This window comes from Pollicipes pollicipes, unplaced genomic scaffold, assembly GCF_011947565.3.
Source record: "Pollicipes pollicipes isolate AB1234 unplaced genomic scaffold, Ppol_2.1 Scaffold_7231;HRSCAF=8579_pilon_pilon_pilon, whole genome shotgun sequence".
NCBI classification, from domain to species: Eukaryota; Metazoa; Arthropoda; class Thecostraca; order Pollicipedomorpha; family Pollicipedidae; genus Pollicipes; species Pollicipes pollicipes.
In genome coordinates, this window is record NW_023597034.1 from 4,740,452 (window position 1) to 4,767,030 (window position 26,579).

Here is a 26,579-nt window from a genome sequence, read left to right on the forward strand (position 1 = left end):
GTGTCATTTTCGGGGTAATTTAACATTTCACCTGCTATAGTTAGTTATTGTAGTAGTTATATAACGTTATATAGTATTAAGTTATTAGTTATATAGTAGTTAGATATGGTTTAGTTTTAGTTGCATAGTAGTTAGTTATTAGTTATTGTATTAGTATAGTTAGTTATTGATCTAGCAATATAAAAATTGGCACCAATCGCGAGATCTCGTTGAGGTCAGCCCACTGGCGTTTTTCACTGAGCTCTATCCCCCTTACTTTCGAAATACCAGGGTGGTCGCATCAAGTCCCCTATCAGTCCGCATTGTGAAAACGGCGTATCAGGGCTAAGCAGGGCTAAGCAGTTTTGCTTTAAGCTCTTTCAGTGAGGCTCTAACTCGGCTGGCATGATGATCAATGTTTAGTTTAGTTTGTGGTGAAATATTCCGCAAGGACTGCGTAAAGTGTGATGAAGGTAACTGCTGTTGTTGCGATGAGTTGCTGTCATTGTTTAGCCTTGGCGTCGGCCGTAGCCATCGGCCGTAGATAGGTAGGCCATAGCCTTTTCGATGTCCGTTCTTGTGGTCTATGCGCTGTGACAGTTTTCATGTACATCAAAACGAAAAATCGGTCACTGCTTTACTGTGGGTACAGTCTGCTGTAACGTGTGCCCTAACATCAGAGCCAAGCTCTGCTCGTCTGACCTTTGACTTGACGCTGTCTGAACTGTAACCGATCGGGTGAATTCCAGCAGCGGTCGCTAAAGGTTGGCAGGTGGCTCGGTGGGGTACGCTGCTCGCTGCGCGAGGGGCTACAGAAATGCGCTTATGTCGCGTCTGCTTAACGTCGACCACCACGTGAAAATCTCTCATCGTCTGCGATTCACGTGAGGCTGTAAATACATCTTCCCGATTAGCATTCTGTACTGGTTGATAAAAAAACAGGCCGGCGAATAACTTACCTGATAAAATAACGACCGCGGACGACGACGAACTTGTTCTTGTGATAAAAGGACTTGCATTCTCTGTTCACTATAACAGTCACCGGAACCTTGGTGATCGCCATTTTGCTAAATCGTTGTTAAGGTTAAAACATCCGTTTTCCACTTCTTGTTACCTTCCAATGTAAATTGATACACGCGGCGCTGTTTCATCATTCTGCCAAATGTAGTACAGGAAACAACAGACTGTTCTGCACGTGGGAATCCATTTGGAACAAGCGTGTCCTAGAATGACTGGGGCTCCATGGCCGATGGTTAGTGCGGCAGACTCCCACGTGTGAATCCATTTGGAACAAGTGTGTCCTAGAACGACTGGGGCTTCATGGCCGATGGCTAGTGCGGCAGGCTCCCACGCGGGGATCCACTTGGAACAAGCGTGTCCTGGAACGACTGGGGCTTCATGGCCGATGGTTAGTGCGGCAAGCTCCCACGTGGGAATCCACTTGGAACAAGTGTGTCCTAGAACGACTGGGGCTTCATGGCCGATGGTTAGTGCGGCAGGCTCCCACGTGGGAATCCACTTGGAACAAGTGTGTCCTAGAACGACTGGGCTTCATTGCCGATGGTTAGTGCGGCAGGCTCCCACGTGTGAATCCATTTGGAACAAGTGTGTCCTAGAACGACTGGGGCTTCATGGCCGATGGTTAGTGCGGCAGGCTCCCACGTGGGAATCCACTTGGAACAAGTGTGTCCTGGAACGACTGGGGCTTCATTGCCGATGGCTAATGCGGCAGGCTCCCACGTGGGAATCCATTTGAACAAGTGTGTCCTAGAACGACTGGGGCTTCATGGCCGATGGTTAGTGCGGCAGGCTCCCACGCGGGGATCCACTTGGAACAAGCGTGTCCTGGAACGACTGGGGCTTCATGGCCGATGGTTAGTGCGGCAGGCTCCCACGTGGGAATCCACTTGGAACAAGTGTGTCCTAGAACGACTGGGCTTCATTGCCGATGGTTAGTGCGGCAGACTCCCACGCGGGGATCCGAAGTCCGTACCCTGGCTGAGCTAAGTGCCCTGACCGCTAATGTGGTCGATGCAGTCGCTGGGGCTGCATATAATGATGATGATTGGTGTTTTAGGGCGCGCCGACTTCTGAAGCCATTTTGCGCCCAGTTGGGGCTACATATAAGGAGCGTGGCGAAGCCCATTATATATTCTCCTTATGGCATAAATACAACAAAACAAAAGAAGAATCCTTCTACCGACAATGCCGACATAACATAAACTGTCTTTTAAAGCTGTGTGGCCGATGGCAAGGCAGGAACGTGGGATAAGGCAGTTATTCACTATTCAGCTTAACCCTTGTTCAAGTTGTCCAGAAGCGTTGTGACCCGTCCGGGTGGCATGCTCTTTCACATGCGACTATGTCTATGATTATTAATAATCTTCCTCATGTTGTGCTACTGAACATCACATTTTCTGTACCATATGCTATACAATAAGTTTAGTTGCATGCACCAAATACCTATCACCCCCCGCCGCTTTCATGCATCAGCGATGTCAACCCCCCCCCCCCCCCCCTACGGCGGTTTTCTACCTTTGCCTTACGAAACGTTCCCCAAGCCCCGTCCCGAACTGTAGTGTATAGCTGTGATTTAGCTATGTGAAATGGGACCTTTGACATGTCTAATCAAGTCATAATAGGTCAAGTTAGCGCTTTTTACCCTTCCTGTCATCTCCAAAGTAAGCATGCTACAATGCCGAAGACGGTGTTCAACAGCTCCAGGAAAAGTCCATGGCATAAACATTGTTGGACAGCGACACGTGTGATCTGTGATATGTCATGTCAGGTCAACTGGGTGAAATCCGCTGTTCCATTGGCCCGACCGGTTCTATTTAGAACTAAAAGCGTTGCGTCGATTAGAAAAACACTGCTAGAAAGGCCATACAAACCAGTCTGGGTCGCAAAGGTATCGATCATATGACCATCAAATGGTCAAATCGGGTCAAAAATGTCAAAGTAATCTAGCATAACCTTGGATTATCTAATCTTGCAAAGGCCACCTTACTAATAGCAACGGAATTCAAAGTGATCCGAGGTACGAAAAAGTAGATCAAATCTGATTTAAGTGCAATTTCTGAAGAAGGTGAACGTTATTTATACATTTTGGCAGCATTATCATTAATCAAGCCGTCAGATTATGCCTGCTAGTGCATTTCGCAACAGTTTTCAATAACCTTCAGTGAAAAACAACGACAAAACATGCTTATATATTTTCTCAAGCGGTGGTGTGAACAGAGACGAAAAGAATGTGACCAATGCCGTCGCTGCTGCTCTATAAAAAGAGGCTTGACGACGCACACTACGTTCCCTTTTTAAATTATTAAAAAAGACTCACGGCATATTTCTGCCTGAAATACATTGCAGCACAGCGAGCATGCTATCGGCTTCTCAACGTTGAGTTGCAAACTTCTGCACAAATGTAACCAATTTTGGACAAAAACGCTACCGCATTGAGTGCATGTTTTTGTTGATCAGTATCCAACTTATTTGAAAGATTAAATACACAGGTTACGGTGATCATGTCAGTTGGTATTTTGTAACCGTGAACTTGGTCACTTCAATTTGTTTGGGTTTTAGTTTTCCCTCTAGTGCGTGACAGAACTGGTAGCAGCTGCACCACCAGATGCACTTCTTAATTACTCACACCATGCACACTTGCGAAGCAAGAGCTGTACCAGAACAGTTCCCAACATGCAAGCCACACATCTATTGTGAAGCCATGTACACTGAGAACATGTTGATCATGTGTCTCTTATTCCAGACAATGGCAAAGAAGGGACGATCAGCAGTGAACTGAATGGGTGGAGGCCGTATGCTTGTACTTACGATAGTAACAGCTCCCGCTCCGGCAGCTTCAGTGCCTTTTTCCGTCACCTCAATAAACACCTTGTGGATGATGTTGCTGACAGTCAGCGGCCCGTCGGCAATGGGGAACAGATCTGCTTTAGCCGTGAAGAGAGTGCGAATTCCCAACTGGGACATCGTTTCCTGCAGCTCGTAACTTGCTGTTATCTTGAAACGAGGCATACTTATTTGCACGGATAATGAGCGCAAACGCTTCATGATATCGGCGACATCGAGGGAGTCCAGAGAGTCCCTCAGACGGGAAACGGCAGCCATGTTACGTGTCAGTGGACGCAAGATCAGCATTACATAATTTTTGTCTTTGTACGGCAAGGCGATCGCATCAAAACTAGACATCTTTACATACGGCACCCGGGTAAAAAGCTTCATCATGTCGACCTCCTTGTCCCCTGAGGCCGTGAGGAACGGCTCCTTCACGGTCTTGTCGAACGGAGTCAGCCACAGGCCCTTGAAGTACAATGCGCTGACCAAGACCATGACCGCTTCCTGCAGAGCATCCGCTGACACAAGATCCTTGATGCGGTTTCTCGTTGCCTTGGCGACATCGGTGTTTATTTCATCCGCCGCCTGCGTCGCCGATAAAATGTTCTTGACGTCACTGCGGTAGTAATATTGCAAAATGTCCTTAAATACCGGATTGATGTTGAAGCCACGTCTTATGTAAATCCGGTTAAAGACGCCTGTGGTGACGCTACTGGGGCTGTCGGAGAGGCTTCTGATTGCACGGTTGTAACTTATCACAAGTTGTTCCTCTTCTGTCCTTATGTCCAGGACCGATGCTATCTGTGGGCAAGAGATTCATACAAAATTGATAATTTATTCAAAAGACATGGGTGTTTCTTTTTGTGTAGCATTAACCAAGCCGTATGCTTAAGATACACATCTCTAAAATGCATAGAAAAATGTTCTGTTATCCCAAATGTTTCAACGTATGTGGCGGTTCACAGGGCACTGAATTGATCAGAAGCAACCCATGAAAATAAGGCGTGTGCACCCAAACGTTACTCGCCGCTCGAGGAGAAACTAGCACACAAGTGCGCCAAGATGTTTGCATCTAGACCTTTTTAAGGATAAGCCAAATGTGTACAATCGTATCAAAACACATCAATTTTGCATCCAATTTGTCGCAGCACTCAATAGATAACACATAGAAAGAGCTTCCCTACACGGATTAGTGCTTGTGAGAGCGGAATGCTTCCCAGTAGGTGTAGCAACGGTCGCAGGGACTGTAGTTTTCAACACATCGCCATTGAAGCCTCGCGTTCTTTTTTTGGTCACCGCGCACTTTTCTTATCACGCTCCACGAATGTACGAGTACTTGACAACCTGAATCAGTGTGTCAATACGTTTACAATCTGAGTCAGTGGTACGGTGTATAGAGCTCGTTGCCTGGCACGTACCTCGTTTCTGGCGTCGCCCACGGCTCCCAGCCAGACCTGTGTCACCAGCGTGGACATGACGAACGGGGCGATAGCCTGATTCTTGCTCAGATCAGTCGTCAATGCCTTCAGCAACTTCAAGTCCAGACCATCTGGGACTTTGGCTCCAGCCAACGCAACCACGATCAGCAAAATGCATGTGGCGCCTGCAAACAGGATTATTTTTTGTCATGAACACCTAACTCATGGTATTCGCTAGAGCGTTTCACCAGGCTCGGCCCTGGCCGTCAGTGAACATCCCAGCAACAATTCTTATAGGTGTACGAAACGCTCAAGGCAAGATGTCGTAAACGATTCTTTATTTGGGATATTTCAGCTAATGGTGCTGTTTTGCACGGAACATATTCTGAATTGCTCAGGGATTAGAGCACCGAGCAAAAAACAAAAACCCAGAGTAGTACTGACATTGATCCGAAAATGCTGCCGCCTTCGCTGAATTATTAGCGTTAGTCTTTGCCTTCATAACGTGCCAGTTAGCCTTCTCAACGTGCCAGTCATCTAGCACGACGGTAGAGATACGGTGAGCAGGCTGGAACGGGCGGGGCGTTGCCCTCGAAAACACGGAGTGTCCGATGTTAGTAGTGCTGCACGTTGGTGAGAGGAAAAGTTGGGGTACAGTTGGGGTTGGGAGGAAGGTTGGGGTAAAAAGGGGTATTCAGATGCACATAAACACAAGCCCGGATGGAGATGCTTGTCCGCGTTATCAAGACGTACGAATCCTTCTTTATACAGTGCTGATTACTGCTGATACGCGTGAACCTCATCATGTGTAAGAGTGACGGGAGGAAAAGAGGTCCAGTGCCAATGCTGTGGGTTCGTAAGATTGTTGGTGCCGTGCTTTTACACGAATTCGGCATCTCCAAATTGTCGTATCTTTTGTAAGAGTTTAAAAGGGGGTACTCGGATGCACATAAACACTGCGCCTGGATGGGGCATCAACTTGAACCCTTCTTAAGTTTTTCATCGTGATACCAAACGCAGCGACGCGCCCGGGAGTTGGAATGTAGTGAGGTCAATTTTGTATAGCTGTATACAACGCAAAAGCTAATCTTATAGTTAAAAGCACTAAGAAATATCGCTTCAGTGTTACAACCTGTATCGGTTAATTTACGTTATATCGGCAAGCGATGTCAGAAAGCCGATATCACTACAGACTTTTAGAAAAAATCATGCAATTTTTACGTGGTGTCTTGGAAATTACACTTGAATAAGAGATCTAAAAAAGTCATTGAACTTGAGTCATTCATAAAAGACAGATCGGTATTCAAAGAAAACAGTTATTTGGCTGAAAACTTCATTTTTGAGATAAATTTTGCGCCCATTTCGTGTTCCTTGGCCATAAAGACGTCACCGCACTCCCTGTGTTGAGGTAATAAAGCTCAAGGTAGATCACTCACCTTGATGGCCTTGATCAATTTTTTTGCGTCCAACAACAGCGCTCCCATAAATTGTCCTACCGCTAATTGAGTAAGCAAAGCGTTATCTCGGATTTGTGTCGTTTGTTACTTGTTTAGGTGCGATAAGCTCAGGTACGGGGTGAACTGAGTCGTTCCGGGACAAAATTGTGTTTTAAGGGTTTCTGGGTTGCAGTTGGCTGCATGAGAACATCTAAAGGCGTCCATTAGGCCATCCATGAAGAACTTTATGCAATTTTTGACCATTTCTCAGCTCCCATCTCCGCTGGTTACACCGGATGAAACCTATTTATCAGTGAATAGTTGTGTAATGTAGCTGTATTTGTGCATAGCTGTGGATAGCGCAATAAGCAATCTTATGGTGGAAAACAATACGAAATATTAGCATTGTTACCAACAAACAATGTTAACACCTGGTAACAATGTTAAAACATTGCTACCGACCTGTGCCGGTTAAAAGCCTCACCATGTGACCACCAGCGTCTAAAGCTAGCACAATCACGGAGCCTCAGAAGAGGTCGAACAACTTTTGCACGGTGCCTTGGAAAATTAAAGCAATCGAAAAGGCGACTTAAAACAAGTCATCGGCAGTGAGTTGTTCATGAAGGACAGGTAAATATTTAAAGCAAACAGCTGTTTGACTAGAACGCTTCTTTTAGTAGCTTGGTAACAACAAATGGGTGTAAATGGGTGTAACGAATGGGTGTAAAAGGCTACTTTTGTTAGCTTTTTGCACGCATTTTGAGTTTCTTGGTTACGGCGACATCATCACGTTTGTAATTGTGAGGTCATAAAGCTCGAGGTATTCACTGACCTGAACGACCTTGATTGAACTTTTGAGCCCAACAAGGGAGTGCGTACGATTTTTATGGCTCGTGTTCGTCTAAAAAAATTCAACCGACTCGACACCGGCTTACATATTCCGGTATTCGATTCAGTTCATGACTTTCAACCCTTCCAAACGTTTTGATTCAGCTCAGTTCAGACTCACTGCTTGCATTTAATCATTTGACTCACGACTCATACAGCTTTCAGAACCAAAGATCTAATTCAGTTCTGGCTCGTTGCCTTTTGACTCGTGAGCCCTATGACTCATGTATATATATATATATATATATCTAATATATTATATATCTAAATATATATATTATATCTCTATATCTATGTATCTATCATATATATTATATATATATATATTATATATATATATATATCTATATATATATATAGATCTATATATGTGTGTGTGTGTGTGTGTGTGTGTGTGTGGGTGTGGTGTGTGTGTGTGGGTGTGTGTGTGTGTGTGTGTGTGTGTGTGGTGTGTGTGTGTGTGTGTATGTGTGTGTATGTGTGTGTGTGTGTGTGCGGGACTGTTAGTAGTGTCGTATTATATGCATGATGATCCTCGCAAATGCACTTCTTAACAACTTATGATAGAGGTTCTCCAGGCTGCAAGAAGTTGCGTGATTCTGTTTCCAAATTTTATCATATTATGAAAACTGAAGCTGGTCGAAATGGGACCCAAAAACGCAATTAGGTTATCAGCCGTTTACATTTGGAGGAACCCTTGCAATGTGCTGACCTCCACTTTGACGTTGAATAATCGATGGAAACAGCTTCGAGAACCCGACGACCGACACCAGCCGACCAATGTTATAGCGGCAATCGCCCGACAACGTGCATAGCGAGGATGGTGAGAGTTGCTGCAGCACCCCGCCTTGCGCCTTACCATCGGGGGGGGGGGGGGCGTGGCAACCTTTAATAGTCGCACACATCTTGTACTCGTTAATTCCGACCCTGCACACGTTTAAGAACGTCTGAAGCCAAAAAAAATCACCCCACGCTTATTGCCGGAACCTGCTTCCGCCAATCGACGCTAATCAAAATGACGATGATGCCCAATGTCAACATCTTCCGCAATGATGGAACAAGGAAGCGTGTTGGAGTAGGGGTGTAGCTCCTTATTCGGTTTGGGGGACTCAAAGTCCATAACGTTAAGCAAAAAGTGGGCCAACTCCGGGGAGGAAACGTATTGTTTAGCGTATTCATGGTTAATTTTCCCCGCTCAACCCCCCGGCCTATGTTGCGAAGTTGCATTGCTGTGGTGGAGGCGTATTCACCGGCAGATTATTCAGCGTCAGGCCTGAGACTCAGGGCCCATTTTTCAGGCAGGGGTAAGGCCGGGCCAACGATTTACATTGGCCGAGCCCCCGAGTCAATGAGGGACCCCCGTATCGGTCTGAAAATCCGAGTGCCTGACAAGGATCCTGTATAGGTAAGGGACCCCAAATTGGGTAGGGGCAGTGTCCGTTAGGGCCTGCAGAGGGACCGAAATACCCTCGGCCCTGACGATTAAGTGCTTGATTGGAGGGCACGAAGAGCTGGCAGAGATAAATTGAGGACTCCGACCCGCATGGCTGGGCCCGAGAGTATCAGTCATGGGGCCTCTTGTGCCAATGTGGAACACCCTAGGACGATGCGGGCCTCTATATTGGTCAGAGACCACCAACACCAGTCTGCACCAGACCACCACACCAGTCTGCTCCGTGTCAGTCTGAGCCCGGGGGCCCATTCCCATAGCAGAGAAACGGTCGGTACCCGCGGTTTACATCGGCGGGACCCCTGAAACAATACGGCTCCGGTGTGGATCAGGCCCCCACAGTGCCGAACAGAGGGTCCTATGTCGGACAGTGACCTGGGCCGGCAAGGGTAGCATTTGCTGAACAGGATAGAAACCGGACCCCGAATGTAAGAGGGCGTCTTGTGTTTTGGGAGGGCCATCTGACAACGAAAGTGGATTTGAGAGTGTACGATGAGAGGTCAAAGGAGGCATTGGAATGCCCCAGTGGCAGTCAGAAGCTCCAGTATAGAACGGGAACTCGTTTCAGACAGGGTTCGTTTTGCTGGGCTGGATGGAGCCTCTGTGCCAATTGTTGGACACCTGCGACGACAAGGAATGTGTACGTCATTGAAAGCCCTGCGTTTAAGCCCTGACTGGGAAACTAGGTTAAATATGAAATAAAATTAGGAGTTAAATAGGGTGAATCAAAACGAGGGAAAAAAACACAAATGAGGACGTCTACGAATCAACATGTGAAACAAATTACGTAAAAATATGAGATACTTTAAACTCATCCATTAGGTCACTCTATGAGTTGGGCGTCGAAGATGGCAACCGCGCTGCGTAGAGTAGAGTGCTGTACGCCGTCCTCCATGCAGTCCAAAACTAAGTTGCTACTACTACAACTACTACAACCACAACTACTACAGCCACAACTACTACAATCACAACTACTACAACCACAACTACTAAGCAAAGCTCTCACTCGCAAGTTGCGTGTTGCGTGGAAATAGATATGGATGTAATCTCCGGATGGCCGCATTCCGCGACATGCAATCCGCTTATAAGACAAGACGACATAGCCACTATTGCTCTTTATTGAACATGGCCTCGGCAATAGCATGATACAGCAGTTCATGGGCGCAAGTAATGCAATTATAACCTCTGCAAAATATGACGTTTTGGCCTATTTGATCCAAAGTTGTACAACCTGGATAGGTCAAACGTCCGAAAAAGGAAGTCCATATGGACCTATTGTCCTATCTGTCCTGTCTTACACTGCCCTGTCCATTGGGTTCTCTAGCTGCCCCTAGATGGTTCTCTAGATGGCCCTTTTTCAGACCCTAAAGGGTCGAATTTGCCCCACCCCAACCCGAGCGTGTCGTAACCAGCTGGCCACCCGTGCCAGTGTCAGAGTCGTAAGAAAATTGCGCGCGCAGAATATCGCTTTGGACTTACCTTGCTTTGAACGCAGCATGACTTCGATGCTGGTGACCTGCTGATGCAGGCTGGGGTAAAGCCGTCGCGTGATGGCCGCTAGCAGCTGCTCCGCAGAACGGCAACGGCAGCCACCGCCGAGCAGCGCTCACTCGGTGGAGTCCAGGCCCCACAGAAATGTGTCGCCGCCTGAATCCTGACTGTCAGCGGTCCGACGGCCGCAGCGCACGGCTCGGTGCCGATGGCCGGCCGGTTGCATCATGTGGCCTTTGTGCGACATTTCTGTCAGAGCTCATGATCCCCGGTCCCCGCTGCCGCGCTGGCGGTTATCCACCCTTGAAAAGTGACATAGCTGCCCTTAAATGGTAGCGAAAACGCAACGATAACTTAAGCGTGATGAACTCTGGACGTAAATTCATTCGGAAGGTAGGCCATTTTGTTTCAAGTACTGAAACTTAAGCTGAAGATAAACATGTACTACGGTAGGGCGATAAATTTGTGTTTTTGGAAAAAGCGATGCATAGGATGCATAACACAGGCGAAACCCGCGTGGAAGGGGCGTTGGCAGCGATGCTGTGGGTACTAGTGGCTCCAGGATATCACCATGAAAGGGCCATCAAGTCATGAGGGCTTTGACCATATATGGGTCATATTCCGGGCCTCGGGCTACACTTAAATTTTACCACAAAATAAAAAGGGGAAAGCATTCGATTTCGGACACTTCATTTTCAGAAGTTTAGTCATTAAATGTATTCTGTCCGAGAAGTGATCGTGCTTTAAATGCTATCAGTTCTGTGAAGATATTTGTGCAATGAGACTGTATTATTTTGCATGAACCCTTAGTCATCTCAGCATGAACACTCTTTAAATTGGAACTAAACTTTGGTCCATTGAAAATAAAAGGGTGTAGACCATCCTGCGCTGCTTACGCCGCCCGCCACTCCGGAATGGGGTCTCCAGCGGGGCAGACAGCGGAGCATAATTTCCACATTTGAGAGCCGATAGCAGAGAATTCTGGAGCTCAAATTGGTTACAGCGCACGCTTGGCATGTGAGAGGCACGGAGAGCGATACCCCGAAGCCCCAAATGCTGCGTTTTCAATAGAGTTATGTATGGAATGAAGCTAAAGAATCGCCTTGGCACTGGGCTCTTAAACTCAAGTACGTTATTGTCGTCGCACATTGCAATATCTCGATAGCTTGCGTAAAAACATACAGAATGTGTGCAGCTCGCAGTGTTCCACTCACCCCTAAACTTCCTCCCACACATGTCCCGTGTGCCAAAGCTTCCATTTTTGGAGCTGCGGGGTATCGGTCCCCGTACCTCTCACATGCTAAGCGAGCGCTCTACCACCTGAGCCACAGCCCCGTAAATAGCTATCCGTGATGCCATGTTCCTGTTCACTTCAGGGGACCGCAGACAGACGACCTTCTCTGGCACTGTTCCCCAGATGTCGAGACCACGCCTCCCGGTTCCCTTCACTGTCTGGCCCTGTCCGGCAGGGTGGGTCAATGCGGACAACAGATGGTTGTAAATCATGTAACCAACAGTCTGAGAATTTTGAAGAGTTACCAGATAGGTTTGTGAATGAAGCCCATTCTCGCCTTAATGGAATAAGAGCATCATGTATTGGATCATATTCATCATATCGTATGTTTATATCATATCGTTACCTTCAGCACATCATGCCATGATATTCTCGGAAAAGGTACCTAGCTGAAGCGCCAAATGACGCACACCTGTGCTCCTTTCTCTTCAAACGTTTCCCTCAACACCACAATAATCTTGAAAGACAAAGAGTGGTTACATTATTTTAAACAGCTGACGCAACGGTAAACAAGAAGTATTTACCCCAGTGTGGGCTGTGTTTGCCAGTGGCGAACGGTTTCCTACCCTTACCCCAGCTTATATGTTAAGTGAAATATAAAGCATACATCATTATACATTACAAATCGTTTCCAATTTACCAATCGGTTGCTTCAACTTGTACAACGCTGGGCATTCATACTGGCACGGGGCCATATTGGCAGGGGCTGTAGCAAATTATGCACTTACGACATGCTTAAATGATCGGCACTAATAAAATAAACGTCATATGACCTGTCTAAAAACAGAGCGCAGAATGTTTACCATGCGTCTATGGTGAAGCAACGTGCGCAGAGAACAAGTTCATCATTTGGCTTTTGTTCCGGACAAGGACAAAGAAAGGGCGATTCGCAGCGCACTTGAATGGGCAGATGCTGCACGCTCCTGGTCCCGAAGGTGATAACTGCCGCTCCAGCAGCGTCCATTCATTTCTCCTCACCCTTTCACCGGCATATTTACCTTGTGGATGATGCTGTAGACGGTCTGTAACCCGCTGGCAATTTCAACCAGATCTTCCACCGACGTGAAAAGTCTGAAAATTTGCAAATGGAATGTGGTTTCTTCAGTTCGTAGTTCGCTATCATCTTGAACCGAGTCGCGCTCAACTGACCAGACAGTGAACGCAAACGCTTCATGATATTGACGGCATCAGTGGCATTCGTACAGTCAATCAAATGACGCGAGGGGTCAGTCATTTTGTGTGCCAGTAGACGCAGGGTAAGAACGACGCACCCTCAGTAGACGCATGAGTCAGATGGACGCGGCCTGGTTGTTGGTGACGGTCGAGCCGAAGTTAGCATTGATCGCGGCACGGCAGAGAGATCGCATCCAAATCAGACACTTTCACGGACGCAAATACGAGGGGAAGGTATATTGTACCAAACAGTGGTGCATCGCAAGACGAAAAGATTCATCAAACAGTTCTGCTTGAAATGCACTAGAAGCAATCTGAAATACACAGCAAGCAATCATAACATCGTCTTCTAAAGATAGAAAACTACTGTGCAAATTTTACAAACTCAGATTGGGCTGACGTGTCTTTTAATGGAGCACACCCTTTTCTAGATTCGCACCAGTATTCTCTGGCAAGTGAAACCTAAAGGCTACGGCACGGCTGTGATATCAGAGGACTTTTTGCAACCTTCCACTTGGGTGTCACAACGTGAATGGTAATAGGTCTCCTATTCAGTGCGTGACCTATAACGAAAGCAGGTGCAACATGAAATGCACCCAAAGCATGCTTAAACTATTCACAAAATACCAACGGGTGCAACAAAAGTCGCTCGCGATCAGCTCACATAGCGTTAGCCAAACGTCTACGGTGAAGTCATGAACATGGCGAACATGTTGATCCTGTGTTTCTTGTTCCAGACCATGGCAAAGAAGGGACGATCTGCAGTGAACTGAATGGGTGGAGGCGGCAGGCTTGTAATCCCGATAACGACAGCTGCCGCTCCGGCAGCTTCAGTGCCTTTTTCCGTCACCTCAATAAACACCTTGTGGATGATGCTGTCAACAACTAGCGGCTTATCGGCAATGTTACCCAGATCTGCCTGCCGCGTGAAGACTTTGCGGATTCCCAATTGTGACATGGTTCCCACTAGTCCGTAATTTGCTCTCATCTTGAAACGAGGCATACTTATTTGTACGGACGAGGAACGCAAACGCTTCATGATATCGGCGACATCGAGGGAGTCCAGAGAGTCCCTCAGACGGGAAACGGCAGCCATGTTACGTGTCAGTGGACGCAAGATCAGCATAACATAGTTTTTGTCCGTGTACGGCAAGGCGATCGCATCAAAATTAGACATCTTTACATACGGCACCCGGGTTTCAAGCTTCATCATGTCGACCTGCTTGTCCCCTGACGCCGTGAGGAACGGCTCCTTCACGGTCTTGTCGAACGGAGTCAGCCACAAGCCCTTGAAGTACAATGCGCTGACCAGGACCAGAGCCGCGTTTTCCAGAGCACTTGCTTGGACTAGTTTCTGGATGCGTTTTCTTGTAACCTTAGCCACGTCGGCGTTTATTTCATTGGCCGCCAGCGTCGCCGAAGAAAACTTCTTGACATCTGCACTGTAGAATTGGCGCAGGAGGAGCTTAAATCTCGACTTGACGTTGAAGTTATCTCTTAAGTAAATACGATTGAAGACGCCGGTAGTGACATTACTAATGCCGCTGGAGAGTTCTTCGATTGCATGCATGTAGCCTTTCAAAAAGCAATATCCCTTGCTTGTCTCTATACCCAGGACTGGTGTCATCTGTCGGCAAGGCAGTCATACAGAGTAATGCAGCGATCTATTCAGAGGGCGCTGATGTTACTTTTAATGAATGGTCGATAGCCATTTTGTGGAATTATACATTAAGCATTCAGCTTGATCAAGCAGTTCGTTTCCCAAATGTTCCAACGTTGTTTTCTTTTCTGTAATGCTCAGGACATACTTCGAAAATTGACACAAGCATACAGCAAGTTACACTGGGTTTCCCGAGAAAATTAGCTACGTAGCGTCAAAACGGAGGCAATCAGAGCTTCATTAAACCGAAACACGTACGTAGCTGGAGAATGCTGTGTGACATGTGTTGCAGCTGCCACATAAATCTCCATTGAAATTGCCACAAATTTATCGATTGGCTGTTGAAGGCTTGTCATCTGTGTAATCGCCCACCAACAGTGATGGCGGCTAGCCGGTAGCCAGGTCGGCCACAAGCCGACCCGGGACCGGCGGCTGACCAGCGATTTTGTGATCAGCTGACGGCTCGTGACATATGCAGTCCCAAAATTGTTGTTACGGCTGGGTATGTAGTAAATGTAGTTCATTTTGTTTGAAACGTCATTAAATTAATTTTTACGATAGGATACACAGTCTTAAGCCGATTTCCTACGTGCTTGGAAACCTCCCAATGACGTGGCAAGACTTAAAAATTGTCATGGTTTTCCAGACAGCTTGATGGCCAGATAATGCCTCACGTAGCACATTACTACTCCATTTAACTAAGTAATCCTGGAGATGGCGAACAGAAATCCAATAACTTATGGCCATACATTGAGAACACACTTAATTCCTATATTATCGGTGTATTGGCAAAACTTCCACATACTTAAAATTTGCTACGTGTTGCATCTATTGGTTTCCGACAAAACCCCCAAAAAAATCCATGACCGTGTTTTATTCTCGCGTTCTAGTTGCGTGTCACTTAAAAGGCCGCAACCCAGACTCGTGCAAAAAGTTAGCATCTGTATCAATCCGTGATCGTGGTGAAGTCGACAGTCTACCGGATTTGCAGGCATCCCAAATACTACGCTCGAATCCGTGCGCACGTACTTTTCAACAACACCAGCCTTCCACAACGGGCCAGCCGGGCCTGCTAACGGCTCCCTGTGGCCGTCCAATGGATTGGCAGTTAGCAAAGCAGCCGAAAAGCAATCTTGCACCCGCTTGGCTCAGCATTCTCGCTACATGTGCGTGTACTGGACAATCTCAGACGGCACGTCAGTACGTGTGTGATCTAAGCCAGTAATACGGTGTGCAGAGTTCGTCACCTGGCACGTACCTCGTTTCTGGTGTCGCCCCTGGCTCCAAGCCAGACCTGCGTCATCAGTGAGGATATGACGAACGGAGCGACGGCCTGGTTCTTGTTCAGACTGCTCGTCAAAGCCTTCAGCAGCTTTAAATCCAGGCCAGTTGGGACATTGGCTTCAGTCAATGCAACCAATAGCAGTAAAACCCATGCGGCGCCTGCAAATAAAATGGGATTTCGTAACGAAAATCCATGCTATGAACATCAGTAGTGTTTGCAGGGGTGTTTCAAATATTTGCATTCTGTCACCGACGGAATTCCTTCCAAAATTGTCGACAGCATCGTCAATAGGATATGACAAATTGGCGATGCAGTCTATGCTCGGAGGCACAATCATGCTCTGGGTTTTCTTGACGAGCACCGAGAGCCTCTCTCACCACCCCCACTTTCCAATATACGTACGCAGCTGGAGCGCCCATTTATGCAATGCCATTCGACTTATGCCAGAATAACTGCTGCCTCGAGGAAAGCGGGCGCGTTTTCTCAGGTTAGGGAACAGTCCAATCCCAAAGGAGATTTCTTCCGCCCTCGAAACTTGACGAGGATTCAGGTTTACTGTTGACCTGCGGCTGACTTCGCTCCCACAAACACGAAAAATGCGAGGAATCTCGACAGTTAGGGCACCTGAATACATGACGGAATCGGAACCGGTGGCGGGCTGCACTAGGAGATGAAATCCGATGCTCGGGTTCATGCAAGGCCTTGTCACCTTACAAAAGCCTCGTGTATGCACCGAGCCCAAACCCAACTACCATCATATCTCCGCCATACTTAAGGCTTTAAGCCTTAATACTAATACTTCAAGCTACTAAGCTTCAAGCCTGGTGGAACATGTGCGGCCTGCCTAGGCGCCTTTCGCCGCACCCCGGCAGTCGGTATATACCCGTCTAAAGTGGGTTTATGCGCCTTAGAAGGAATGAAGAGTATACTGGGTTGCAGGGCGGGCTCAGACTGAGTTGAACGCGGCTGCGCAAATGCTGGGCGAGAGGTAGTGAGAGTGTCCTGAAAGAATTATTCATTAGGGTCAGAGAAAGGTGAGGTCACAAAAATGTTTAAAGAAAATACCGAATCAGTAGGTTGTGGAATGCATTTGGGAGGAGCATTCCTCACTAACATGAGGTAGCATGGTTAGCATTATTCCTCATCGAATAACCAGAAGAAGGGAGAGATAGATATTTTGATACTCATGTCACTACTCATCGTTTTGGTGAAGAAATATAGCTAAAATATGAATGCATTTTTTCTCCTTTCTCCCAGTTATTTTATGAGGGCTAATGCTAAGAGCACTCAGCCCCCCATTAAAGTACATTAGCAGCACAACCGTTCCACTTTCAAAACTTTTCCTACTAGCACAACTTTTCCTACTAGCCCATAGGGTTAAGGCGTTCAGGGCCTGCTTTTCACAGAGTTGTGAATCAAATTTTATCAGATCAGTTTTGATGAGCCCGGCATCAAACAAAATATTCCTTTTTGGTCTTGAGCCGATCCACTGCCCTTATTGTGTACCGAAGCAAAACTCCCTCGGTGGATCGGGTACAGGCTTTCGTGCAAATTATGCGTCGGGAATTTTTCGACTTTTGTGGCGTATCTTGTGGTCTCAGTAGCTCATTCGGTGAGGCAGGTTCATAATTGAAAGAGTGGGCCTTCGAAGCCGGTTCTTGAAACTTTCTACCAGTCTCTATGGAATATACAAAATTGTTCACTGTCGGCCGATATATACTGCCAGTATAATTGAAGTGGGCGACTTCTTAAGACTATCTTGCAAAAAATATGAACACAACGTATATTGAAACATAAAATACCTTTACTCTTGTGGCATATTTAGCACAAACTAGAGATCTTACCTACATTGCAAAGCTTAAGTATTTCTGGTTTGATCGTACAGTTCTTGCAGTGAACTTTGGTTTTCCTGGTATCCCTTAAAAGTACTGCCTTATGAAAAGCACCAATTATTTTGCTCATATATTTATTTCACATTCAGCAAAAATATGTTAACAAGATACGGTTGCAGCCCAAAGCTTGAAAAATATTGTATATTCTGACAAGACTACGGTGCCCAACTTTTTTGGCTTTAGCGTGCGTTGCTTTCGCCGCTAGCTCCTCCGTAGCATCAGCCTTATTTTTCTCAGCCAGAGGAGGCAGGAGGCAGCTTGCCTACATATATCGCCACTTGGGTATCCTCCGAATAGTAGATATTTGGTACCCTCCCGATAGGCCGGATACTGTCCAAGCTTTGGTTGTATGTTATTAAATATCAGCAGCCTCTGTAACTATTTGGCATTTGGCTGCTATTTTGTTATCATAGATAGCAGGGTTATCTGGCTGAAGTAGGAGGATGCAAAGCATGATTTTGCACCATTGAATACAAATCAAGATATCGGTACACATATCTCATTAATTTGCTCAGCATTGGTATTGTGAATAAATAACATTTTTAATCACCCGTTCTAAGTGTGGTTAGCGCAGATCAGGTCAATTCAGTCAGTTGCCACTAAAACATGTTGTTATAAAGACTAATAAAAGTATGTACTGCCGCGCCGTGAAAACTGCCATGAAGCAAGTAAATTGCATTTAAGTGTAAGGGTGGTTTCATGGCAGCGTGCTACCTTTCTTAAGCAATATATCTGATCACTTTTCTTGACATATTTATATGTATTTTACACCAGCTGTTTAACGAATGCGCGTTCCGATTGTGGGGAATCAGCTGGTGCATGATAATGGCACTTTTCATTCCAAAAGACACGCATCGGTACCACCGTGATCATCAAACCAAATAGGCTAAATAACTGAATACACTAAATCACACTAAAAACACTAACTACACTAATACACTAAATAAGGTACACTAAATCATAAACAGGTTAATGGAACCTGTGATACTCGACGTACATAGTCCGGAAAGATCAATTCAGATGTTTTTGTTTTTTTGTTTTTTGTTTTTTGTTTTGTTAGAATCCTGTCCCCTGCCAATGTTAATTGGGGTCTCTCAATGTTGTTTCTGTGCTGCCCCCTCCCCCCCGTCCGCCATGTTTCCTGTTCAAACATTAGCAAACCTAAGGAAGAAAATAAGGATGACGCAGAGCTCATGTTCTCTTGGCATCGTTTGCTGTCTATGATAACTATACTGCTCAAAATAAAAGAGTTTTCAATCAATGAGAAGCAAATAAAATGACAGGTGTCCCTCGTTAAAGCAAAGTGGTCTAAACCTCTTGATAAGCGCATCTTCAGGGGAGAAGAAATCGTCAGGCCTTTGGCTCCCTTCCTCACCTCTTATATAAGCAGATACCTCCGGTACAATGCCTCCTCCAGGCAAATCATATCGGTTCTCTCCTACAAAATATCAAAAGTACACGCATTCATGTATTATGCTCATGGGGGCACAGACAATATTAGGTAAGAAGCCTTGCAAAATGTTTCTTCTAGAGCCATTCCTGTTATATTAGGAGTCCTGTATCAGGTAAGTAGCCATAATTTTCGTCACAGGGACGTCAAATATTCACTGAACCCTAGGCCAATTGTGTGCAACCAAATCATGCACAATTTCCTGTTATCTGAACTAAAAATCTTGGGTTAGGGGCAAAAGACTGCTCCTCCATTGAGCCTTGGGTACGCCTCTTGCTAATGCCCATCATATTCACGTCTATGAGCCATGGTTGATATTAATAAAAGGTCCAACTGGTAAAAATTGGCATTTTCAAGCTGACGATGCTTACTGAAATAAATTGCCGCTCAATATCAGTGCAACTGATATGAGGACATAGATTCAAAAGAAAAATGGCATAAATTGTCCCTGTAGAGCCACTTTCATCTCCCAACCATTTGCTTGCGCCAATGTCATCGCCCTCCAAAATGGAACCCACGATTCTGTTGTAAGGAGGTAAGTATGGTTGCTTTCAACTGCTATGGTGCGTCAACGGCCTCTTCTGTGCTATGAAAAGGCAGTCTAGATAACCGTAGGTCACTGTCTAATTCCATCAGATCATCTCACCGACTTATTCTGAAATGCCCATGCCTCTGGTCGATGAGGACATGACGCTCTATCGCGACATCGACAACGAAATCAGCAACGTCAAACAAATTCAACGTGGCTCTTTATGAAGCTGCCGCCTGCGAAGTCGCATGGCAATGAAAGCCACCGCGCACCTCCGCATCGCAACGATTGAAACGTACCCTCGCGGCCAGATGAAGCGCCGTCTCCAGATGCTTTTCAGCATTTTCTACTGTCCTTATATGGGCCGCCCATAGCTGGCTGGTGGAAACAGCGAATCGGCTGATTGTGCGGGCCGTTGGAAATGCACTGATTTGTCGTCGACCCGCCACCGAGTCGAGCGACCAACTGAACATCGTAAGGTACTGTTGTTGCCGGGATGGGGTGAAGCCTGACAACGATACCATGGTGATGTAAGGTACGGTAAAGGGCCTTGACGTAAAGGTGTGCTAGTATTGTGTGACGCAACGCGTTGCTATGGAAGCCGCATGTTGTGCCGTGCAACGTGTGCTGCAGTATTTTGTCGTGGCCGACGTAAAACGAATTTCAGCCAGAAACACTTTTAGCACCAAGTGGCACCTCATGAAATACTATTTTTGTTGCCGACCTTTTCACCAAGTCGTAGCGTTTTACCACAGCCTCAGTGTTGAGCGCTCCCGACACTGACCAGTAAATGACATAGCAGCGATCGTTTACATAGTTTACAGAAGCTTAGCGTAAGGCGTTAGTAAGCATGGACCCAATGTTCGGACATTTTCACTCTCGCCATGTACCCCTCTAGGCCGCGTACTGAATAGTGCATAGGGCAAAAAATCGGGAATCAGCGAGTCCGTTCTCCATGCGCTATAGAGACCCCGTTTGTTGACAGCTATACGGTGGATGGCAGTGGAAGGTAAGATATTTCTCCTTCAACACTCTGGGATTCCGACTTTTATGCCGCACGGTAGTAAATGGAAAAAAAGCAGCGACATGCAAACAGGGATGGGCGCACGGACGCGGACCTGGCACCGCTTACAAAGGTCGGAAAACAGCTATAATGGCAATCTGACTTCAAGTGCAACTACTGCGATACTTAAATTAACTTGGTCACACTACGCTTTCATGAGGGTATATATATATATATATATATATATATATATATATATATAGTGTGTGTGTGTGTGTGTGTGTGTGTGTGTGTGTGTGTGTGTGTGTGTGTGTGTGTGTGTGTGTGTGTGTGTGTGTGTGTGTGTGTGTGTGTGTGTGGTGTGTGTGTGTGTGTGTGTGTGTGTGTGTGTGTGTGTGTGTGTGTGTGTGTGTGTGTGTGTGTGTGTGTGTGTGTGTGTGTGTGTGTGTGTGTGTGCATATGTGCATATATTTTTTATATATGGAGGACTTTTTATTTATCGGCTGGCATGTCATATGACGGCATGGAAATGGTACAGTAGCCCTTTACAAGGTAGCATCGTGAGACATAGACCTAATTTAGAACCAAATCTGATTTCACAAAACCAAGATAAACCAGATAGAAAACTCAACTTTTGTGTTTAATTCTGTCAAAATTGCCGGCTTTTTTACAACGAAAGCGTCTTGTTTAGTCGTTACTTATATATTTGTCACTTTGCGTTTGTCAATGCGTTCCTATGCAGCCAGGTTATCAAGTACCGCAAACGTGAAATGACTAATGAGCAGACGAGGGCGAAACAAAACGTGAAATGACTAATGAGCAGACGAGGACGAAACAATAACGTGAAATGACTAGTGAGCAGACGAGGGCGAAACAAAAACGTGAAATGACTAGTGAGCAGACGAGGACGAAACAAAAACGTGAAATGACTAGTGAGCAGACAAGGACGAAACAGAAACGCGAAATGACAAGTGAGCAGACGAGGACGAAACAAAAATGTGAAATGACTAGCGAGCGGACGAGGACGAAACAAAAGCGTGAAATGACTAATGAGCAGACGAGGACGAAACCAAAACGTGAAATGACTAGTGAGCAGACGAGGACGAAACAAAAACGTGAAATGACTAGCGAGCAGACGAGGACGAAACAAAAACGTGTCTGGGGCAAGATTTGCCGACTATTTTGATAGAACTGACGATCTATCTGGGCTTCTCTGATGCGTATGCCAGTTTTCGTGCCTTTCCAAGTTGGTTTCATATCAGGTACCGGTATAATCATGCCAGCGTGAAAACAGTATGGGCATAAAAATATGAGCATACAGACCTGTCTTCATGCACTCCATGTTCCGGTTGTCACTGAATAGAAACAATGCAGACAGAAAACTACAGAGCTGTGTGCTACGCGTCACTCGCGGTCGGTATGAGCTTGTGGGCTGCGTGAACCCTAGGTATATGCGCTGGCGCTGTCGGGGGGCCCGACGGACAAGTCCACCTCTGACAGAAGTGACAACAGGACGTGACCTTTGACCGTTGTATGATTGCATCAGATCCGAGCGCAAACGTCAAACGGTACCAACAAACGCACGGCCTTATTGCCGCACGCCGTTGCGCTGTATCTTTTGCAACCTTTGAGCAGGCCTCGTGTTTTCACTGTTTGAGAGCACACCACTATTGGGGATGGCGGGTGCAAAATGTCGGAAATCGTCGCCGTAATTTGGAAGAAAAACAAGCTTTGATTATGTTGGAGCGGCGCAAACCTACTGCGTCACAACCCTCCTTCTGTCGCTCCCCAGCAGGAATACATTAGCCGCAAGCGGGGCGTTAGAATCCGCCTCTGAAAATGAACAGCGCGAACCGACTTCAAAGCCAGGTTGCCCTAACTCTGCAGGGGTTTTGCTAGTACTGAGTGAACAATACGCGTAAGGGCAACTTTTTCACGGTGGCATGAAATACACGTCATTGACCGCCGCACCGTAGGTCACCTGCGCTGCGATGCACACACACCTGCACTACGACCCAGTGCCATGGCCAATGTCAATGCCAAAGGCTCATAGCACCACGGGCGTCTCCAAACCATTACAGACAACTTCAGAGGCCCCTGGGCGCGCCTGGCCCTTGCGGGACCAGGGACTAGTTTCGCCAGCGCCGGGTCAGCAGGCAGTCCACACCCAACATGTGAACCATCGATGACCATGTACGGTTCAGTCCAAGATGAGTCAGTGACTCGTTTGGCGGCCGTTTCGCGGCGCTTCGTCCGAGTTCAACTGTCAGCGCTGGGGAGCGAAGCACGCTGCAAGAATACAGCGTCATCCAGCGGCGCTTCGTCCGAGTTCAGCTGTCAGCGCTGGGGAGCGAAGCACGCTGCAAGAATACAGCGTCATCCAGCGGCGCTTCGTCCGAGTTCAGCTGTCAGCGCTGGGGAGCGAAGCACGCTGCAAGAATATAGCGTCATCCAGCGAAGATTCGTCACGTGATCGCTGCAAGAATACAGCGTCATCCAGCGAAGATTCGTCACGTGATCGCTCCGTCTACGGTGCGTTTCGCACAATAAGCAGACCCATGATGTAATCCTAGCATAAGCAAAGTTGCCGGCTGGGCTGTACTTACGCCTGATTCAGTCCCACATGGATGGATCGGTCACGGTCGGCACTAAATGGATCTGAATTGTGATTCAAATCAAATTTTCCCTTCAAATGTATGGTTCATATCAGCGGTTCAGTCAAGCAAATTGCCTCGCATGGTTTTGGCTCTGATCCTCAATCAAGAAGAATCGAGTCAGCGTCATCGTCAACAGTCGTTTCAGCGCCATCGTCAACAGTCCAGTCAGTGTCATCGCCAGCAGTCGAGTCAACATGGTGCAAGTCAATATAAATGTCACCAAGATGAGAATGCGTAGCAACAGCGTCTAAATTTCAAAACTGGTCGTGACACATTCAAAAAATGTGATCCCGGAACTGCCAGAGTTTTTAAACAAGCGTATGTTCTCACGCTCTATGCAGCGTTATATCACGCTCCATGCAGCGAAAGGTGCCAGCTTTACTCACGCGTCTGGGAAGATACTGTGGAACAGCAAGCCCTCATCCACGGGCTCTCAAGTTATGTAAGGAGAACATGCATTGTAATGTAAAAAAAACCGTGAAAGCTTTGACTACAGCTTTGGCATCTCCAGCTTAGAGCATACGCAGTTGTGTCTACACGCCCGTGTTTATTGTGTGGGCTGAATGATCTGTTTTGTATCATCGGGATTCATCGAAGTTTGAAATGAGCGCATAAACCCTCTATATGGGTAATATCGGCTATTGAATTTCTTTCAACTATCACAACTATCGTGCTATCGTGCTTTGACGCATTTTGTCACGACCTGGTGCTCATTTCCAATCTGGCAAAACTCGATTCACTTGAAAACAAGAACCAACTCAAATGTTATTCGTGTTAAAATATAGATACCGAGATCAATTTTTATTTTCTTATATCTGCCGCGAAGCTTGATCAAATTCCTGTACACTCATCAAATCAAGCACAAGCATGATTTTGATAAGGTTGTAAGGTGCCTTGAATACCTTTTGCGTTCATAGAGTGCTCAGGAACGGCGTTCTACTGACATCTGGTGGCCAGCTCATAAACGTCTAGTTAGTGTATGGTTCGCGATTGCTGGAAACCGTAGTGATCGAGGTGCAATCATGGGCGTAGGAACAGGGGGGGGGGGGGGGGGCAGAGGGGGGGGGGGTCATCGCCCTCCCCCCTACACACTTTTTAAGGTGGGGTCCAGCTATGTTACCTGCTCCCCCCCCCCCACACACTTTTCAGATTAATGTTGCGTTTGGCTTACTTTTGCACTGCATTAAACATGCATGCCGATTTACATAGTTCACCAGCCATCTCTCTTAAGATGCATCATCTTTTTCGTTTACTATTGGCCATTGCTTAGTGTTACAGCCGCAAGGCCCGCTCCGCACGGCTTGGAGACTGCAACGCCGGCCGTCGAGGCTGTTATTGCTATGACTTGCGAACATGCATGTTCAGCACCATATTACGCAGTTTTCTTATCAGTAATCAGCTCTGACAGGATCTTGAGCATTTTAAGACAAACATGGGTTAGCCGTGTCAACACAAGGAACCCATCTCATCTACAATCTACTGTCAGGGAGAACTCAACATCTCTGAAGAACACAGAAAAACACGGAATTGGAAACTATGTGACAACTATCGGACTACCTATGGTAATCAGGGATGTTGTTGCGTCAATGAGCGTTCCTGCGCTGATCCGGGGCCAACTGCGCGGGTCAGAAGGCCTTCCGTGCCAGGGATGGGAACAATGTGATATGGTAGACTCTGCTAATCCCCTCCGGATCAGCCAGGAGGTCCCGCCCCGTGCCACCAGAATGATAACCAGAAGATGCTTCGCGATGGGACGGAATGGCTCTTCGGCCCTCGACCGGGAACGGTAATATATCCCTGGTGTTCCACTCAAGAGGCTCCTTACCCGGAAGGAAATAAGGGATCTTATTGTTGAGCAGAGTGGGGGTCTCATTATTGTTGACAAGGATGGATCGAAATAAATTTTAAAAATCAGCAAGGTCATGCCATGTTTGCCTGGGAGCGTTTATTTTTTTCAGAATGGATTAGTGAAACACAAAACTTAAAAGTTTTGAAAATGCCCGCCCAAAACCTCGAGCGCGTGGACAAGGATGGCATGGGCTACAGCTTCCGTAAAACCGAACCGCGTCAGCCATTGCAAATGCCACCAGACGGCAGGTGCCGTGTCAACCTGTCTTCTGGATACATAAATAGCCGAGAAGACACAAAAATAGAGATCTTACCTTAACTCTTCCAGTTCAACCACCAGATTCCAGTCCCACTTCGCGGTGCTTTAAGGGCCAACCGGTTCTTTACATCAGTCTAAAAATTGCACACGCGAAATATGCGCTCAGACTACTTTCTAAGTGCAAGATCTGGTGTAAAGAAGTGTCCGAGGATACTTTTTTCAGAGGCGTAGTCATTTTCGTCCACCCGTTAGCCACAACTTAATATCAACTGCTAGGCCGACGCTGCGCGGCCTACGGAGACTGCAACGCCTGGGGTCGAGGCTTTTGTTTCTAAAATTTTCGAGTGCGCATGGTCAAAACTCCGTCACATAACTTGTATTACTAGTCGATTAAAGTGTTTGAAGGTAATTGTTAGCGAGCTAACGGGCCGTCGCTGCCGGCGCGGCGGCGGCGGCTCCGCGAGGGTGTGAACTCTGCCGATTGGGTGTGGGTGTGAACTCTGCCGATTGGTTCCCACCATCTGGAGCCCATAAACCCACGTGGGTTTATGGGGACACGCAGGCGGGAACGCACGGTCCCTGCCGGTCAGTCCACGTTCAGACTCCGCCGGCGCGGCTTGACGCGAGCCGCGACAGCGTTTACGACGACGACGACTTCGGAGTGTGCGACGCCGCCCTTCCAACCCCTTTCTCACCTTTGCCTTGCAACTCTTTGGCTATAGAGACTCTTTCCTTTCAACGTCTCAAGTCGATGGTCCTCCGGAATACTAGCGGGACTCTTCCGCACGAACAGTAATCATTTCAGAAGCGTCATTTTCGTCCACCAGTGGGACAGCGGCTAAATGTTAGCTACTGGGCTAACGCTCCGTGGACTATGGAAACTGCAACGCCCTGGTGTCTAGGTTTTTGTTGCTAAGATTTGCGAGCGCGCATGTTAAAAACGTTACATAATTGCATCACTAATCGATTCCGACAGAATGGTGAACACTTTCAGGCAAACATGGCTTGGTCATGTTAA

General features: G+C 46.9%; 2 protein-coding genes across 2 annotated transcripts; both read right to left on the reverse strand.

Moving 5' to 3' along the window:
• Positions 1-2,525: 2,525 nt before the first annotated feature.
• Positions 2,526-10,549, reverse strand: LOC119109207 (serpin B9-like). Its single transcript, XM_037232801.1, has 3 exons — positions 10,500-10,549; positions 5,247-5,431; positions 2,526-4,629 (listed from the first exon to the last, which is right to left on the reverse strand). The coding sequence occupies exons 1-3, from the start codon at positions 10,516-10,518 to the stop codon at positions 3,688-3,690; spliced, it is 1,146 nt and encodes a 381-aa protein (XP_037088696.1). The 5' UTR covers positions 10,519-10,549; the 3' UTR covers positions 2,526-3,687.
• A 2,604-nt stretch (positions 10,550-13,153) lies between these two features.
• Positions 13,154-22,234, reverse strand: LOC119109205 (serpin B6-like). Its single transcript, XM_037232800.1, has 3 exons — positions 22,121-22,234; positions 15,897-16,081; positions 13,154-14,605 (listed from the first exon to the last, which is right to left on the reverse strand). Exons 1-3 carry the CDS (start codon positions 22,137-22,139, stop codon positions 13,661-13,663), a joined length of 1,149 nt encoding a protein of 382 aa, XP_037088695.1. The 5' UTR covers positions 22,140-22,234; the 3' UTR covers positions 13,154-13,660.
• Positions 22,235-26,579: the final 4,345 nt, after the last annotated feature.

Coding starts and splice junctions, on each gene's coding strand:
- LOC119109207 (XM_037232801.1), bottom strand. Junction 4,630..5,246: donor TGGGCGACGCCAGAAACGAG/GTACGTGCCAGG, acceptor TCTTGCCCACAG/ATAGCATCGGTCCTGGACAT.
- LOC119109205 (XM_037232800.1), bottom strand. Junction 14,606..15,896: donor GGGGCGACACCAGAAACGAG/GTACGTGCCAGG, acceptor CCTTGCCGACAG/ATGACACCAGTCCTGGGTAT.